General features: G+C 46.0%; 1 protein-coding gene across 2 annotated transcripts in view; it reads left to right on the top strand.

Annotated features, from left to right (window-relative positions):
* The window catches only part of CHD1L (chromodomain helicase DNA binding protein 1 like), a 58,646-nt gene that overhangs the window by 29,654 nt on the left and 11,701 nt on the right, over positions 1–17,291 (top strand). For both annotated transcript variants that reach the window (XM_056123063.1, XM_056123062.1), the window contains 6 exons: positions 350–460; positions 6,788–6,902; positions 7,838–7,985; positions 8,761–8,926; positions 15,022–15,170; positions 16,075–16,238. In XM_056123063.1, the coding sequence (XP_055979038.1) occupies positions 350–460; positions 6,788–6,902; positions 7,838–7,985; positions 8,761–8,926; positions 15,022–15,170; positions 16,075–16,238 (853 nt within the window). The remainder of the gene's footprint in view (positions 1–349; positions 461–6,787; positions 6,903–7,837; positions 7,986–8,760; positions 8,927–15,021; positions 15,171–16,074; positions 16,239–17,291) is intronic.

Genomic DNA, 17,291 nt, shown 5'->3' with positions numbered 1-17,291 from the left:
ATTTAGAACCAAAGGAAGATTGAACATTAGGAGTGAGGGCCAGAGAGAGAGAGTAAAGAGGGTGGGGCACTTGCCTTGCACATGACCGAGCTGGTAGACTAAGGATATGTCAACTGCATTAAATAGACAAACAAAAACCAATCCAGAGGAGGATGTTTTGGTGAGTTCTTTTGGAAAACAATAAAATATCCCCTCATTCTTAGACTTTTTCTCTCCTGTGGGACTTACTTAAACTTCCTGCGTATGGAAGGAAGCTCGGGTGGCATTTATGTTTGAGCCAACAGTGTTTTTTCCCTCTAGAGAATATTTGTGGAGGGTGACCATGTCTGTTTTCTTCATCTCTGTGAAGGCTACAGCTATGAGCGTGTGGACGGCTCTGTGAGAGGAGAAGAGAGACACCTTGCCATCAAGAACTTTGGGCAGCAATCCATTTTCGTCTTTCTCCTGAGTACCAGGGCAGGTAGGTCACGCCAGCATGAACAGAAGCAGACAAGTAAGGGATGGTATCCTACTTCTCTCTCACAGGAACTCCCCGCTTCATTTTCTGAACCCTTAGGCTGACTGAGGAGTGCAGAAAGGGAGGAGCTCAGGTATTTGACAGTCCAGGTAGCTGAAGTCAGACAAAAATGAACTTTCAGCATAGACTTTTCTCTGTCCAGCTGTGGATGCTCTCAGTGCCTCAGAGAAGTAACCTGGGTCTGCTGAGGAGTAATTTTAGGACTGGGAATGGGATTTAGTGGTAGAAAATTGCCTTATATGTGTGACGCCCTGGGCTTGATTCCTGCTATCACATATACCACACACACACACACACACACACACACACACACACACACTAATCTGCACTGACCATTGACTTGTTGCAGAAAGGTTTCTGTAGTTTTATAGGAAGTTTTATTTGCATTTAAGAGGCTGCTCTCCTTCCCAATCAAGAATGTGGGAAATAAGGAGCCAGAGAGATAGGACAGGATTAAGGCACTTCCCTTGCACGTGTCTGACCTGGATTCTATCCCTGAGCACTGCTGGGTTCCCCAAAGCAAAAACAAGAAAAAATAAAAAGAATTAGGAAAATGAGATCATTTGTGTGCTATTTGTCCTTTCTCAATAAGTAGCTCTGGAATAGTGTAATGGTTTAATAGTCTGGTATAAAAAAAGTGATAAAATTGCTGGCCTTCTAGAATTAGTTATAATATTATCTGTGTATGAGCTGCCATAGATTTTATCATAACTGCTATATATCATATTTGCTGTACTTTGACACCAGGGATTTTTTAGTGTTTTTTTCTTCATTTTTCTTTATTTAAATGGTGTTAACAAAGTTGTTCATAATACAGTTGTTGCAAGCTTTTGATGTTCCAACACCCATCCCATGACCTGAGTGATCTTCCCTCCACTCTTATCCCCATTTTCCCAACCACCTCCCAAGTCTGCCCTTTTAGCAGACCCACAATATTTTGTTTTATTTTACTTGTTACAACCAAATCGCTAAAAGAATTGTCAAAAATAGTTCAGTAAAAGAAAACTTGTGAAAATTGTTATATCACATTGGGGTTGTTCAGTCTTTGAGGATTTACTAAGTTCATTCTAGTTGAACCTTCTGTGTTACTGTTTTTTGTTTGTTGAGTTTGGTTGGCTTCTGTGTCACTTTCTCACTCAATTTGGGGTGCTTCTCCTGGAATTTCAGTACTGTGGAATTTGGAGGTGTTGCATATGTGGCTGCATGGTCCAGAAACGTCAGAACCTGTAGAACTGGAGTCTGTAGAGATTCTCAGTGGAGCCATGGAGTTAGGTGTTGGTATGGCGCCAGAAGTGGCATGTGGGTACATCTGCGAGGGCTTCAGTAGGGCAGGGACACTATGCACCCCCCTCCTGAGGGCACCCCCGAGACTTCACGGGGAAGCAGTGGGAGACAAGGACAGAGTATCCATGAATTTCAGCTGTTTGGCTTGCATCTATTTGGAGATTTAGGGCATGGGTGGGAGGTGGGCTGATACATTTCTGATTGCTTGCTTTCATAAACCTTCCATTAACATTCAGGTTTCATAAACCTTTCATTAACATTCAGTTTTCGAAGAATGAAGTTTATTCTTACATCATGGTGCAAAGAAACGTTAACTCACAGAATGTTAGTCTGACTATTTTATTTTTTGGTTGACCTAAATCTTCATAGAATAGATACAGGAACACTAAAGGGATATGTGTTCTTTGTTATGAAGAAACTGTCTTTATAAGAAAGAGAATTAAGTCTGTTGATTTGGGGTCACGTGTGGTGGTGTTGGGGATTGCTCTCAGCAGTGCTCGGGGGACCAGGTGGTACAGGAAATGAAGCTCAGGCATCCTGCATGTGAACAGTGCAGTCCAGCCCTTGAGCATTTCCTGGCACCAGAGAGAGCTCAGTCAGCGTTTAGTGAGTGCCGTGTACTACAGGATGTATACAAAGAATGTTCCAGGCAGTCTTTGACTATAAGGAGATTCCTTTACCTGTGTATGCGTTAGATCTGTATTACAGTGATGCCTTCTGATTCATTCTCCCCCACTTCTGAGAGCAGAGACAGCTTTGTTACGCTTCCTGATGCTGTCGCCCTTGTGTTCAGAGAGCAGCCTGATAGCTGAAACATCTAAAATCAGGAAGAAAGAGGTTTCTTCTGTCTAATCTGGGAGGACCCAGAATCAGTCAAAACCGAATAATCTCTTTAAGGAACCAAAGCATTTCCAGACAGCATCTTTTCACAAAAGTACCTGTCACCTGTGCTATTGTGTTTTGAGCTGTTAAATTTACAATATCCTTATCATTTATTTAACAAGTTTTCCTCCCGCTTTCAGTTCTGTAATTGAGTCAGATTGCCACCAGATGGCAGGGAGATTGCATGAGAGTATCCCCAACAAGCATGGATAGAGCTTATTTACAAAACACAGCCCTTTAGAGAAGACCTGTGCTTAAGATGACACTCAGCCAAGAGGGGCTGGAGTGACGAGATAGCGGGCAGGGTGCTTTCCTTGCACGTGGCTGATGTGGGTTCGATCCCCAGCATCCCATATGATCCCCCGAGCCTCACCAGGAGTGATCTCTGAGTGCAGAGTCAGTCCTGAGCACCTCTGGGTGTGAGCCCAAAACCAAACCCAGACAAAATGCTAACCAAGACTAAGATCATTTTTGTGGCGCACACTTTAATAAAGTCCATGCCTGGAAGGATGATGGGATGGTAGTGCCAGGGTTCAAGCATAGGCGTTGGTGCCAGGATACAGGCCACGGAATTCTGTTCTTTCACTTCCTCACTGTGCGAGCTCAGGTCAGTCTCTCAACCTCTCCGTGCTTCTAGTCCAGTGTTTATGAAATAAGCACAAAATGGCAACTGTCACAGGGCTGCTGTAAACAGCTCAGGTGTGACTGTTCTCAGTCATCTTATTAGCGCGAAAGCGGATTTTTTTTTTTTTTTTTTTGCTTTGTGGGTCACACCCGGCGATGCACAGGGGTTACTCTCCTGGCTCTGCGCTCAGGAATTACCCCTGGCGGTGCTCAGGGGACCATATGGGATGCTGGGAATCGAACCCGGGTCAGCCACGTGCAAGGCAAACGCCCTACCTACTGTGCTATTGCTCCAGCCCCGAAAGCGGATTTTCTTGCCCTGGTGAACTCGGGAGATGAAAAGTTAGGATTTATTATACAGATAAAAGTAGAAGGGTCTGAGTCCCTCCCCAGATGTCCAGGTCTCTCTTTCACTCCTGAACGATGTCACCAGTCCTGTCCTTGACACTGCCCAATCATGGGAGCGATTTCCCTGTCCTGTCCCACGCCGTCTACTCGCCTTCCATGAGCAATGGCCGGGTCCTGTCCCTGCGTCGCCCTCTGTCCTGTGCACGCTTTCCCAGTCTCCGGCCACTGCCACATGCGCCTGGGTGTGAGCCTCAGCACCTCATCATCACTGCCTGGGCATCCAAGCCTGTCTGTATCTGAGCTTTCCTGTGCTACTTTCCTGGGCCTGTATTCTGCCTCTGTCTGGCCATGAGTGCCTGCCTGTACCCGGCCCCGTGTCTGGGTGTGTTACCCTACCTGATCCTGGACGTCTGGGAGAGAGGGGAGAGAATGTGGAGAGAGGGAGAGGGAGAGGGAGGGAGAGAAGGGTGGGAAGAGAAGGAGGGAGGGAGGGAGGGAGGGGGGAGAGGAAGAGGGGGGGGAGGGAGAGGGAGAGGGAGAGAGATGGGGAGGAAGAGAGATGGAGAGGGAGGGAGGGAGGAAGGAAGAGAAGGAGAGGGAGAGGGAGAGGAGAGAGAAGGGGGGAGAGGGAGAGACTTCTGATTCCCTACATGTTCCATGGGTGGAGATTTGATGTGACCTGGTGTGCCACACCTCAGCTCCTGCTGTATCTATCTGGATCATCTCTTTATTCCAGTGTTAATTTAATGTGAAGGGAGCAGTTAGAGTGTGCTTGTCTGATTTGTCAGGGAGTCAGTAACCCTCCCGGGATTAGTCCTTTTGTTGGCGAGAGCAGGGGAAGGTTGGACCACACCTTGTAGTTCTGGGATCAAACTGGGGTTGTCCATGTGCAAGGTATACGCCTTACCTCCTGTCCCATCTTCCCCAAACACCAGTCTTTAAGTCAGGCTCTTGGAAAAAGCCCTCTGAGGCTCGCCTGTCTCAGCAGTGAGCGAACAAGAGGTGATTTTGTTCTGATGAATTCCTACATTAACCGGAGGGAAGGATGTCATTTGCCTTCTTGGATCTATTAGTTGATTTGCAAATTCCAGGGAACTGTTTCAGACTTTCTCCTGTAGCCCTGAGCCCAGACGAGAGGATCGTCCCTGAATTTTTGGCTTTCCATTGACTCTGCTCCTTTCTCTTCGATGCTTGTAGAGTGTTGTAAGGTCAGGGCAGGGAACTTCCTGTCCTCAGCAGTGGGATGTCACTTCTTACCTGTATCTGGGATCTTGCTTCCTAATTGTAACTTGCTGTCGTAGTTAAGAACTCTCCCTTTGACAGGCCCCATAGCAGAAGACCTTGCTGCTATTGAAAACCTGTTCACACATTGTTCTAAATAAAATCTGGTCATGATTTTATTATTTTTGGTTTTGAGGGCCAGACCCAAAAGTGCTCAAGGAGTTCTTTCCAGTTCTGTGCTGGGGCGGGGATTGGACCCACTTTTGTTGCTTTATTCTGCTCCCCTATCCACTACTTTATTTTTTTATTTTTATTTTTTTAAATTTTTATTAGTGAGACATCATGAGGTACAGTTGTAGACTTACAAATTTTTGTGCTTGGGTTTCAATTATACAATGATCAAATACCCATCCCTCTACCAGTGCCCATTTCCCACCACCACGGATCCCAGTATCCCCCCCATTCCCCCCGCCCCACCCCCCTCCCCATCCCACCCTGCCTCTGTGGCAGGGCATTCCCTTTTGTTCTCTCTCTCTTATTGGGTGTTGTGGTTTGCAAAAGAGGCAGTGGGTATCAATCATGTTTGGTCTATAGTCTACTTTCAGCATGCTTCTCCCATCCCGGGAGGATCCTCCCAACACCCTTTATTTGGTGCTTCCTTCTCCATCTGAGCTCCCTTTTCCCCTAGCATGTGTGTGGTTGGCCTCCAAACCATGGAGTAAAATTCCTGGTACTAATCTCGGCCATTCTTGGGTGTTAGTCTCCCATTTTGTTACTTTATGTTCCCCAGATGAATGCAATCTTTCTATGTCTGTCCCGCTCTTTCTGACTCATTTTGCTTAACATGATACTTTCCATATAGTACCACTTGTATGTAAATTTCGTGACTTCATCTTTTCTAACAGCTACATAGTACTCCATTGTGTAAATGTACCAAAGTTTCTTTAACCAGTCATCTGTTCTCGGGCACTCAGATTTTTTCCAGATTCTGGCTATTGTAAAGAGTGCTGCAATGAACAAACAGTTGCAGATGCCACTTCGACTATACTATTTTGCCCCTCTGGGATATATTCCCAGCAACTATCCACTACTTTTGCTAGTTGGAATTTCCCAAGCCTAGTGGTAGTGAGGTGAGGAAATTGTGTAGACCAAGACTGTTGTTAATAATTATGTAATCTAAACCAAGTCTCTCTCTATGTGTGTGCATAGATACGTGTATCTACATTACACATTTTATATATATATACACACACACACATATATATATAGTTTTGGAGCCTTACACAGTGGTGCTTAGGGCTTATTACTGACTGCATTCAGGGATCACTCCTGGTGGGGCTTGGGGGGAACCATATGTGGTGCTGGGGATCGAACCTGGGTCTGCTGTGTGCAAGGCAGGTGAAGGTACAAGTACCCCTGTACTCTAACCTATGTGCAAATTAAAAAAAGAGATCACTTGATCACTTGACTTCCCGTTAATCGGCGATTTGCTTGAGCGGGCGCCAGTAACATCTCCAAAAATGGTTCAAATATGGTTTGAACCATGAGAACACCTACAAGGGTGATTAGAGGCTGCCCCAAAAGCCTCTATCCCTCTCAGAGAGCCTGGCAAGCTACAAGAGTATTCCGCCCACACGGCAGAGCCTCGCAAGCTATCCGTTGTGTACTCAATATGCCAAAATCAGTAAAAAAAGAGAACGAAAAATAAAAATTTTCCAAGACAGACCATCTTCACCTCAGCCTTTGAGCCACTGTGGGCTGTGGGCTGTGCAGCTGGGCTGGAGTCTGGGTTTGCGGGAGGAAGCTGCGGCCTTTGACGGCCCTTGGGGCTCACTGAGCACCGTCCCCCAGGCTCTTTGCCACTCCTCAGGCCAGTGATGCTGCTCACCTCCCGTTTTGCTTTGCTTCCAGGTGGTGTTGGCATGAATTTAACAGCAGCAGACACTGTGATCTTTGCGGACAGTGACTTCAATCCTCAGAATGACCTGCAGGCAGCTGCCAGAGCTCACCGGATTGGCCAGAACAAGTGAGAGATTCAGACCTTGGCATCTCCCCGCCCCTCCCCACCCTCAGCTCCCTGGAAGTTCAAAGTTCAGGGGTGGGGAGGGAAGAAGGGATTGGGGTTCTGTTAGCCCAGATCTGCAGCTGACCCCTGGAGGCCTGCTGTCTCCATTCAGGCTGTTTTTTTTTTTTCTTTTTTGTATTCTTTTGTTTTTGGGGTCACATCCAGCTATGCTCAGGGGTTACTCCTGGCTCTGCACTCAGGAATTATTCCTAGTGGTGCTGGGGGACCATAAGAGATGCTGGGGATCGAACCCTTGTTGGCTGCATGCAAGGCAAATGCTTTACCCACTGTGCTATCATTCTGGCCCCAGACGGTGTTGTTAAAAGGAAGAAAATCAGGGGTTGGGAAGATGGTCCAGTGGGAAAGGCACTTGCATTGTGTGGCAGCTGGTCCTGGTTTGATCCCCGGCACCCCATGTGGTCCCCTGAGCCCTGCCAGGAGTGATCCCTGAGCGCAGAGCTCCAGAAGTCAACCCTGAACACTACCCATGTGTCCCCACCAAAACAAAAAACAAATTGTGAAAAAAACAAAAAAACAATCTGAGAAGTGATTTATCTTGTCTTTCCTGTATTAAGTCCTACCTTGGTTAAAAATAACAGTTATGGAGTTAGGAAGCTAAATGACAAAGATCTTATTGGTGACCTGAGGCTAACCAAGCTGTCCCAGGGTTTCCACCTACTAGACACGGACCCCAGTGGTGGCTCCTGGGTCATTCCTTCCTTGGCTCCTGTGATGGCCTGAAGTGGGTTCCCTCAGGTGCTCAGCCTCCCTTGGGTTGAACTCTGAGAGTGTCATTGAGGCTTGATTTTTCTCTGGCACATTTGTTGGCCCTGGCACACTTGTGCCCAGCTTTGCAGACACTTATGGTTACACCACCCTCCTTGGACCTCCTGCAGGACTGTCAGAGTTATTCGGCTCATTGGTCGTGACACCGTGGAAGAGATGGTCTACCGGAAAGCGGCCTCCAAGCTGCAGCTCACCAATACCGTCATCGAAGGGGGACACTTCACTCTGGGCACCCAGAGCCCTGCGGCCAGCCTCCAGGTGGGTACCAGACCGTGTTCCTCACCGTAGTCGATGTCCTGAGTCACAGGCAGTGTTCTCTCTGGGTGCCAAAGTGAGCGGAATGGAGCCAGTACCCACCACTCCTCCTTTGCCCAGCTACATGTTTGTTTCCTGGCCACTTTCATGCCACGCTCCCTCCTGCATCAGCTGCTCTGGGAACTGAAACAGATGTGCCAGAACAAGGCTGTCGATAGAGTCTCGAAGATTGGGTTCTGACGCCTCTGACTTGGATTAAAATCCGAGCCCAGACCCTTGTCAGCTGTGTGGCTTTGAGATACCTTAACCTCTTGGATTTCACTGCTTGCTTTTCTTCTGCTGCTGTTACGCAGGCTTTTCTAAAAATGAGGCTATTCTAGTCCCCTCTGAGGAGGTTAATGGAATCAGGTGAAATAAAGGACTCAGCGTAATGAGTAATGACCATCTCAACCTCTGTCTTAGCCTCACGCTCTTGGATCGTTGAGCTGCATTACCTTTCTTCATACTCAGAAGAGGGTAAATAAAACCAGAGATTCAAAATTATGCCAGCGGAGCCGAGGAGGAAAGGCTAGAGTTAATTGCTCGAAGAAAGGAATCTTGAATAGAAAACTAGTGTTGGCTTGGGTTATAGATTTAGAGGCATCTTGTAGCAGGCCTTGAGGCTAAAATGAGGACCCAGGCTCTGATACATCCAGAGTCAACCCAGATCTCTCTCTTGCCCTGCTGCATGTTTCTTTGCATGAGCACAAAAGAGACCTTTGTGTTTGCTCCTTTCAAGTTGAGTGAGATACTCAAGTTCGGTTTGGATAAACTGCTGTCCACTGAGGGGAGCACCGTGGGTGATGTGGACCTGGAGTCGATCCTCGGAGAAACAGAAGATGGCCAGTGGGTCCCTCGGGCCTTGTCAGCCACAGAAGGAGGGAACAGCGAGCAAGAGGAAGGAAGTAAGTGGGGTGAGAGGGCAAAGCAAGAGGGGGAAAACGGAGGTATTGGTGGCCACAGACTTTCAGAAGAAAAACCCAGGTATATCGAAACAGGCTCTGAAGACTCCAGGCCACATGGCAGTGGAGATGGTTCGTCCCTTCCCCTCTCCCCCACCTCCAGGGTCCTGGCTCTCACACCCATGGACTGCCTACGGGCCATATTTAAGCGTGCCACCGGCCTTGATTCAGAGACTCAGAAATGAATCTCAAAATGTATTAGCTCCATACAGAGATGTATTTATGGACCCCAAGCATTTACATATTTAGAATTGTAGGAGTGTGTGGCCGCTTTTGCGGCTGTAAAACCTCTCATGATATTCATAATAAGCAATAGAAAATAAATTATATAGAATCTGCCTGTGGCAGGTAGGCTTGAACGGTGATGGGAAAATTCGAAATAATAGTGATGGAAAGGTGTAATGGTGGTGGCATTGTGTTGATATATGGAATATTTCAATTAATGTGAATGACCTTATGAAAATAAAATTTAAAAATTAAAAAATAAGAAAAGTGGGAGTAAGAGGGAGGGAGTTGAGTGTCCCCGGAGAGTCCTGGCTCCTCCTGCCTCTGAGATCCCTTTCCTACACATTCCTTGTCTCATCTTGAACAACTTGTTTTGAGACTGACTTGGACCAGAGCTCTTTCTGGGCTGACTTGATACTGTCTAGGCCTCAATGGCTTGAATTTGTCCATTATCTCCCTCAGTTACATCCTGTCTTTTTTTTTTTTTTGCTTTTTGGGTCACACCCGGCGATGCTCAGGGTTTACTCCTGGCTCTGCACTCAGGAATTACTCCTGGTGGTGCTTGGGACCATATGGGATGCTGGGAATCGAACTTGAGTTGGCCGCGTGCAAGGCAAACGCCCTACCCACTGTGCTATCACTCCAGCCCCGCATCTGTCTTTTAACAGTAAATCCTTCTGCTGTTATGCGGGTGGCTCTGCCCCTTATGGTTCAGATTTGGAGTCCCAGAATGAATTTTTTTTTTTGCTTTTTTTGGGAGGTCACACTCGGCGATGCACAGGGGTTACTCCTGGCTCTGCGCTCAGGAATTACCCCTGGCGGTGCTCAGGGGACCATATGGGATATTAGGGGTTGAACCCGGGTCGGCTGCGTCCAAGGCAAACGCCCTGCCCGCTGTGCTATTGCTCCAGCCCCAGAATGATTTTGTTTTAAAATGAATCCACACCGCCTATTTATTGTGTGTGCCAGGTGTGTGCCGCCATGTGCACCGTACTCCCCTTTGTGTTTTCCCGTGGTCTTCCGTGGGAGGTGTTCCTCGAAGGTGCTGTGAATGTGAATTTTTCAGTGCAGTTTAGGCAGAGCGTTGCATGACTGGGTCTTTTTCCTGGTTTCTTTTTTGACTTTAATTCACATGTGTCTTTCCTTTTTTGCTTTTTGGGTCACACCTGGCGATGCACAGGGGTTACTCCTGGCTCTGCACTCAGGAAATACCCTTGGCAGTGCTCAGGGGACCATATGGGATGCTGGGAATCAAACCCGGGTTGGCCTCGTGTAAGGCAAATGCCCTACCCGCTGTGTTATCACTCTAGCCCTATGTGTGTTCTTTTTAATCCATGTTCTATTGGGAGTGTAAGAGTCTGACTTGAAATGGATTTTCCCTAGTAGTTTTGAAAGCCTGTTCTCTGGTGTTAAAATAACTTTTTTTTTTCCCCCTGGTATTGTGGCCTTGGTGAGCAGTGTGAGTGTCTTATGAGGCTCCTCAATTCAAGTCTGTCTTACTCCAGTGATATAAAGAAGTGCAGTTTGCTCACTCAGTTTGTGACCCTTTCCTAAGGGCTGGGGATTGGGTTTGGCATTGGCTTCTGATCCGAAGATTCTTGTATACTTCTGTGGGAACTGCCACTTCCTTCTTTCCCTTTACCCCAAAGCTGCCAAGGGATGTCTCTGTTCTGTCATCATCATCATCATCATCATTATTACTACTACTACTACTACTACTACTACTACTACCACCACAAGTCTCACAATGGAGACGTTATTCGGCCTGCTCAAGCAAATTGATGAACAGCGGGAGGACAGTGACAGTGACTGCTGTTATTGGTTTTGGGGCCATATCCAGTGGTACTCAGAGCTTACTTCTGAGTCTGCAGTCAGAAATTACTCCTGGCTTTGTTTTGGGAGAACTACATGGGATGCCAGGGATTGAACTTGGGTCGGCCACGTGTAAGGCAAGCACCCTATCTTACAGGCCACGTGCAAGGCAAGCGACCTGCTGTATTCTCTCTCTGGTCCCTCACTGTTGCTTTTAAAGTTGTATTGTCATTGTCATGTAATATCCTCTCTGAAGGCTTTTTATTTTGGTCTTTAAAAATGTCTCCAGGGGGGTGGGAGCGATAGCACAGCGGGTAGGGCGTTTGTCTTGCACGCAGCAGACCCGGGTTCAATTCCCAGCATCCCATATGGTCTCCTGAGCACCGCCAGGAGTAACTCCTGAGTGCAGAGCCAGGAGGAACCCTTGTGCATCGCCAGGTGTGACTCAAAAAGCAAAAAAATAAAATAAAATAAAAATGTCTCCAGGGAGAATATTACAGCTTTTTAAAAAGTATTCCTCCGTCTGCCACATTCTCCTTCCTCCTGTTGCTGCTTCTTTTTTTTTTTTTTTAATAAAATACAAACTGCCTTAGGAATCTTTTCTTCTTGGTGATTTTTCTGAAAATCTTGGGGTCCTCTCTCTGGTGATCTTGTGAGTGGTGGTGGACCAACACAGGTGGGCAAGCAGCCCTGGGCTGGCAGATGTCTGGGTCTTGACCCTCACCCCTCATCACTGCTCTGTGCCTCACTTTGCATCCATTTGCCCTGCAGGGCTGCTCCAGAGTCCAGATTTGCCGTCTCCTCACTGAACAACTCAGCTCCTCCTGACATGGATCTTCTGATACCTCAGAAGATATGGGGTCCATAGTTGGAAGCCTGCCTCCTGAGCTGGGGGAGAAGGCAGCTGGCATAGAGAAGGGATCACTAAGTCAGTGATGGTTGGAGGAATCATTTGGGATGGGAGATGTGTGCTGAAAGTAGATAAAGGACCAAACATGATGGCCTCTCAGTATCTGTATTGCAAACCATAATGCCCAAAAGTAGAGAGTGAGTTTGGGGGAAATTATCTGCCATGGAGGTAGGGGAGGGTGGGAAGGTGGGGGGGGATACTGGGAATATCGCTGGTGGGGAATGTGCACTGGTAGAGGGATGGGTGTTTGATCATTGTGAGATTGAAACTCAAACATGAAAGCTTGTAACTGCATCTCATGGTGATTCAATAATAATAATAATAATAAAAAAAAGAAGATGTGGGGTTAGAATTGGGGTCAGTATGTTTGCTCAGATCAGAGAGAGCCCAGCCAGGGCTCCTGGTGTCCCTGTTACTTGGTGCGTGGAACTTTTTTCCTGGCCCTGCCCCACCATCTGGGTGCTTAGCTTTGAGGATGGAAACGATTCTGTTCTCAGAACCACCCCATGGCTTGGCATTTGGGCTTTGCTTCCTTCTTTCTCTGTGTTATCATCCGACCAGCTCCTTTTGATTTTTCAGAGTTGTTAAAGTTTTTCATCACTGTTTGCCCATTATGGCTTTTTTTTTCCCCCCAAATTCCTTTACCATCAGTTAGTGGCTTGAGGTGGGAGAAAGAGTAGATGCACGTGATCCTATTTTCAAATTTTATTGATTATTTTAGACACTGAAGCTTGCAACTATTTATGCATTAATCTAGATGAATTTCAGCTTGTTTTCCAATGTTTACCAGGAAAAAAAGTAAAATCTGATTTTCCTAAAGAGATAGTTCTCGATTCAGCTGCTAAAATATATATCACTGTCACTGTCCTTCCGTTGTTCATCGATTTGCTTGAGCGGGCCCAGTAACATTGTGAGATTTGCTACTGTGTTTGGCATATCGTACGTAATGGGTAGCTTTCCAGGCTTTGCTGTACGGGTGAGGTACTCTTGGTAGCTTGCTGGGCTCTCCGAGAGGGGCGGAGGAATCGAACTCTGGTCGGCCAGGTCGGCCATGCAAGGCAAACGCTCTACCCGTTGTGCTATCGCTCCAGCCCAAAATATAAATATCCATATATATACATGTATATATATGTATTCCAATCTGCTAGAAAATATTTCCTAGTTGTATTAAAATTGATATTTTTGTCTTGAATAAATTAGTTCAAATTCACTTGGTGATGGACTGTTTCACTGCAAACAGAGGAGGGCAACGCCTGTCCTGCACGCCCCAGCCCCTTGGCTGTAGACCAAAAAGACAGGGAGCACAATTAGGAATTTCTAATGACTCTGAGAGTCTAGTCATTATAGCTGCGCAATCAAAATTAAATTAAAAAACAGTTGTTTTACTGTGAAGGCCTGTTCTTATAGAGCATGTTTCTAAGTTGATAGTGGCATGCAGTGTGAAGCTACATATGTTGATCACATTTGACACTTCTCAGCTTTTCCCCACTTGTTGATGAAACACCTCGTTGAAGGCCCCCTGCTGATTTAATTAGCAAATGCCAATTAGAATTACAGCTGGTTGGGTTTGGGTACAAGTGCAAAGCGATTGATCTCTTGAGAGTGAAAATGTTTTGCTTTCATGCTCTCTAGGGAAAACATACTTATAACTGATTTTCTAATGCTGTGAAAATGCATTCCCTGGAAACATGGGCTATTAAATATGCTTCACTTTAGGACCATCATTTCACCTCTGTGTGGTTGCTGGTTTTGACTTGTCATGATCTTCTTCACTGATTCACCATCTTTTACAGATCACCCAGCTGCTGTGAGCCTTTATGTCCTCATCTGCGAAATAGTGTCGAGTGTCTTCTTTGCTCTAGTACAGATGTGACTGTAGATATGAGCATCGAATGCAGCTCTCCATTGCACCATTTCCCTCGTGGTCTTTGCCGCATTCATTATTAGCTGGCCTCTTATCACTCCACCCTTCTGTAGACACAACAATAGACTGACAAGAGCAACATTAGCCTCCAGTCAGAAAATCCATCGTCTTCATCTGTTGGTTGTGATAACTAGGGAGTCCCCTCGCCCCATTCTGAGGTTTAGCTTCTCCTTTCTTTGATGGCGCTGGGATTCGTTGTACCAGGATCATGGTGGGGTTGTGAAGATGCTTCATGCAGTTTGTAAATCTAAGGTTTATTTGTGCTTCATTTCCTCATAGTTTTACTTCGTTTTCCTAGAATGTGAAGAGTTCTGAGTGAAACAATATAGATCTTACTCAGCTGATGCAAGATTGTATCATGGTAAACCCGTGGCAGGTAGAAAATGCTGACAACTCAGTGTATTATGGGTTTGTCTCCTTCAGATGGACCAGGAGCACATGAGTCTTTATAACTGCGTATATTGTTGGAAAAGATACAAGTGTGCAGAATTTCTGTTGAGTATGCATCACTTCGGCACAATTGTCACAAACTTGGCAGTTTATGTCATTGTGGGTCAGGGACCTCTGTATGCACCTGGTTATGTGTTATGAAGTGACCTTACTGTCAGTGAGACTTACGGTAGGAAATAGCTTTAAACAGTGGTTTCTGGGACTGGAGCGATAGTATAGCAAGTAGGGCGTTTGCCTTGCATGCAGCCGACTTGGGTTTGATCCCTGGCATCCCATATGGTCCCCCAAGCACTGCCAGGAGTAATTCCTGAGTGCAGAGCCAGGAGTAACCTCTGAGCATTGCTGGGTGTGACTCAAAAAGAAAAAAAAGAAAAACAACAACAACAACAAAAACCTAGTGGTTTCTGACCAGTGGTCTGCTGATTTGCATTTGGTGTATTGGTATAAAATTGTTGAAAACTACTGGTGTATAATGAATTAGTGACCAGAGACTCAGGTCAGTGGAGTATCCCTCAGAAACTCTCAGACCATCTAGGGAAGGGCACGGATGACTTTAGTCATGCTTGGTCCTTTGGAAATTCCATGTGTGGGATTCCAAACTCAAATATCAGTGGGATCAGAATGTGACACCTTCATTGCCTAGATGGTACTTTAAATAGAACCGGTCCTTCCTTCTAGTAGTATCTAACACTTCTCTTTGTGTTTTGTGCTTTTTAGAAGACCACATGTACTTATTTGAAGGTAAAGATTATTCGAAGGAGCCTAGTAAAGAAGACAGAAAATCATTTGAACAACTGGTGACTCTTCAGAAAACTCTTTTGGAGAAAACTATTCAAGAGGGCCGGTTACTCCGAAATAAAGGCAGTGTAAGCTATTTATGTAAATTCTTAACTCTCACCCTAACATAACAAAGAATGATGCTGCAAGTGATTTGTTAAATATGTATGGGTATGTTGAAAAGTATAATGAACTGTTCGTCAGTTCAAACTATGCTTTAAAAAAATGTGCTTATGATTGAGTGCAGGTGGAAGCAGCCCTGTCCATCCCGTGGTCAAATCCTGCAGCTGGACTGTTGATAATTGTATGCTATGTCATTGAGGGTGGGGGCAATAAAAGTATACGTCAGATCCACAGTACTTGTTACCTAGCATTGGCTAAGAACACGTACCATCATTGAGATAATCACAACGTGGAAATAATATGGAAGAATCATATGTTATGGGGAAATTCCAGTTACAAATGGCTAATCTTCAAGTGGCATTCTACAAGGCATGTTTAAAGACATTTGAAGTTTTGATTGGTTTATCTGTGGGTTTTTTTGGTTTTCGGTTTTGGGGACACACCTGGTGATGCTCAGGGGTTACTCCTGGCTTTGCATTCGGGAACCACTCCTGGCAGTGATCAGGGGACCATATGGGGTACCAGGAACCAAACCTGGGTCAGTCACCTACCTGCTGTGCTATTTCCCTGGACCCTTGACATTACCTTTTTAAAGGGCCGTCTTCCTAAAGAAATGGAGGGAATGGTGCATGTTGTGGTTCAGAGTGCACCAGTGCTTTTGTGGCACTCAGAGCGTCATGTCCTAATCACCAGGCCTGAGCTATGGATCATGAACAGTAAATGCAAGTATCTTACACCACCTCCTGCCACACAGAGGGGTGTGCAGATGCAGTGTTTTGTGAAACATGGGGTATGTTGCTTCCAGCAGTGTGTTCAGGGACGAGTGGAGTTCCTGAGGGAAACCTGGAATGGATCTTGCTCTTCCTATAGGCTCTCATCCCAGGCCTGGTGGAAGGTGCCACCAGAAGGAAGCGGATTCTGAGCCCAGAAGAGCTGGAAGACAGAAGGAAGAAAAGACAAGAAGCAGCAGCCAAGCGGAGGAGACTGATAGAGGAGAAGAAAAGGGAAAGGGAAGAAGCTGAATATCAGAAAAAGTAAGTGTGCTGCTAAGGAAGCAGAGAGGCACGGGTGAAGAGTGTGTTCACAGCTGACCTTCACCTTAAAATGGCAGAAAACTTCCATAAAGCTGGCAGAGTTCCTGCTGGTGATAGGAGCCAGTGAGGTTCTGTTTCGGGGCAGCCTCTCAAGTGGGACTTAGGAGACCTGGGGTCCTCTGGGCGGGCAGCTCAGTGTGATCAGCCAAGGATGACCCTGCCACCTGGGGGTGCCAGCGCCCTGTAGTGCTGGCTCTCACTGTGACCTGAACCCCCTATTCCTTTTTTTCTTTTGGGGCCACACCCAACATTGCTTAGGGGTTACTCCTGGCTCTATACTCAAGAATTTTTCCTGGTATGCTTGGGGGACCATATGAGATTTCAGGTATTGAACTTGGGTCGGCAAACTACCTACCTGCTGTACTATCTCTACAGTCCCTCCTTTTATTATTCCAATACCAGTCACATCGGTATCTTTAGGACAAGAATTGGTTTTTTTTTTTTTTTTGCCTTTTTAAAAAACATCTTCTCCCTCCTTTTCTTTTCTCACTTCTTTTCGCTCTTCCCTGTCACCTCCCTCCTCTTTCCTGTTCTTCCTCCTTTAAAAAAAAATTTAAACTTTCACTTAAATGAAAAGTCTTGGAGTGCCCAAGGCAGAGACTATATTCAGTTGAAGCAAAAGAGCTTCCTTGAATAGTCATGCTCTTATAAAACAGACATATTTGGCGAAGCTTGGGCTCGTGTGAAAAATTGCACTCTCACTTGGCGGAAAACAAGATGGGAAGGAAATGGAAAGCAGAAGGAAACTCGTATCCCAGGAATGGGCAGGGGAGAATGAGTTTGATCACAGCTGTCTGTGGTTACTTGCATTATTGATGACAGATACGATGATGAACAGATCCTTCTCTCAGAGCAAAGACCAAGTTGCCCACATGGTACAGAACAGTAAAAGAGTTAGGATGAATATTGCTTGCTTTCCTTTTGAAAGAGTGAAGTATTGTAACGTCACCGCTTTTCTCTGCCTAGAACTTATTAAAAAGTGATCGCAGATAG

The sequence above is a fragment of the Sorex fumeus genome, unplaced genomic scaffold (assembly GCF_029834395.1).
Source record: "Sorex fumeus unplaced genomic scaffold, SorFum_2.1 ptg000047l, whole genome shotgun sequence".
In the NCBI taxonomy this organism is placed as follows: domain Eukaryota; kingdom Metazoa; phylum Chordata; class Mammalia; order Eulipotyphla; family Soricidae; genus Sorex; species Sorex fumeus.
This window is presented reverse-complemented; position numbering and strand designations above follow the sequence as displayed.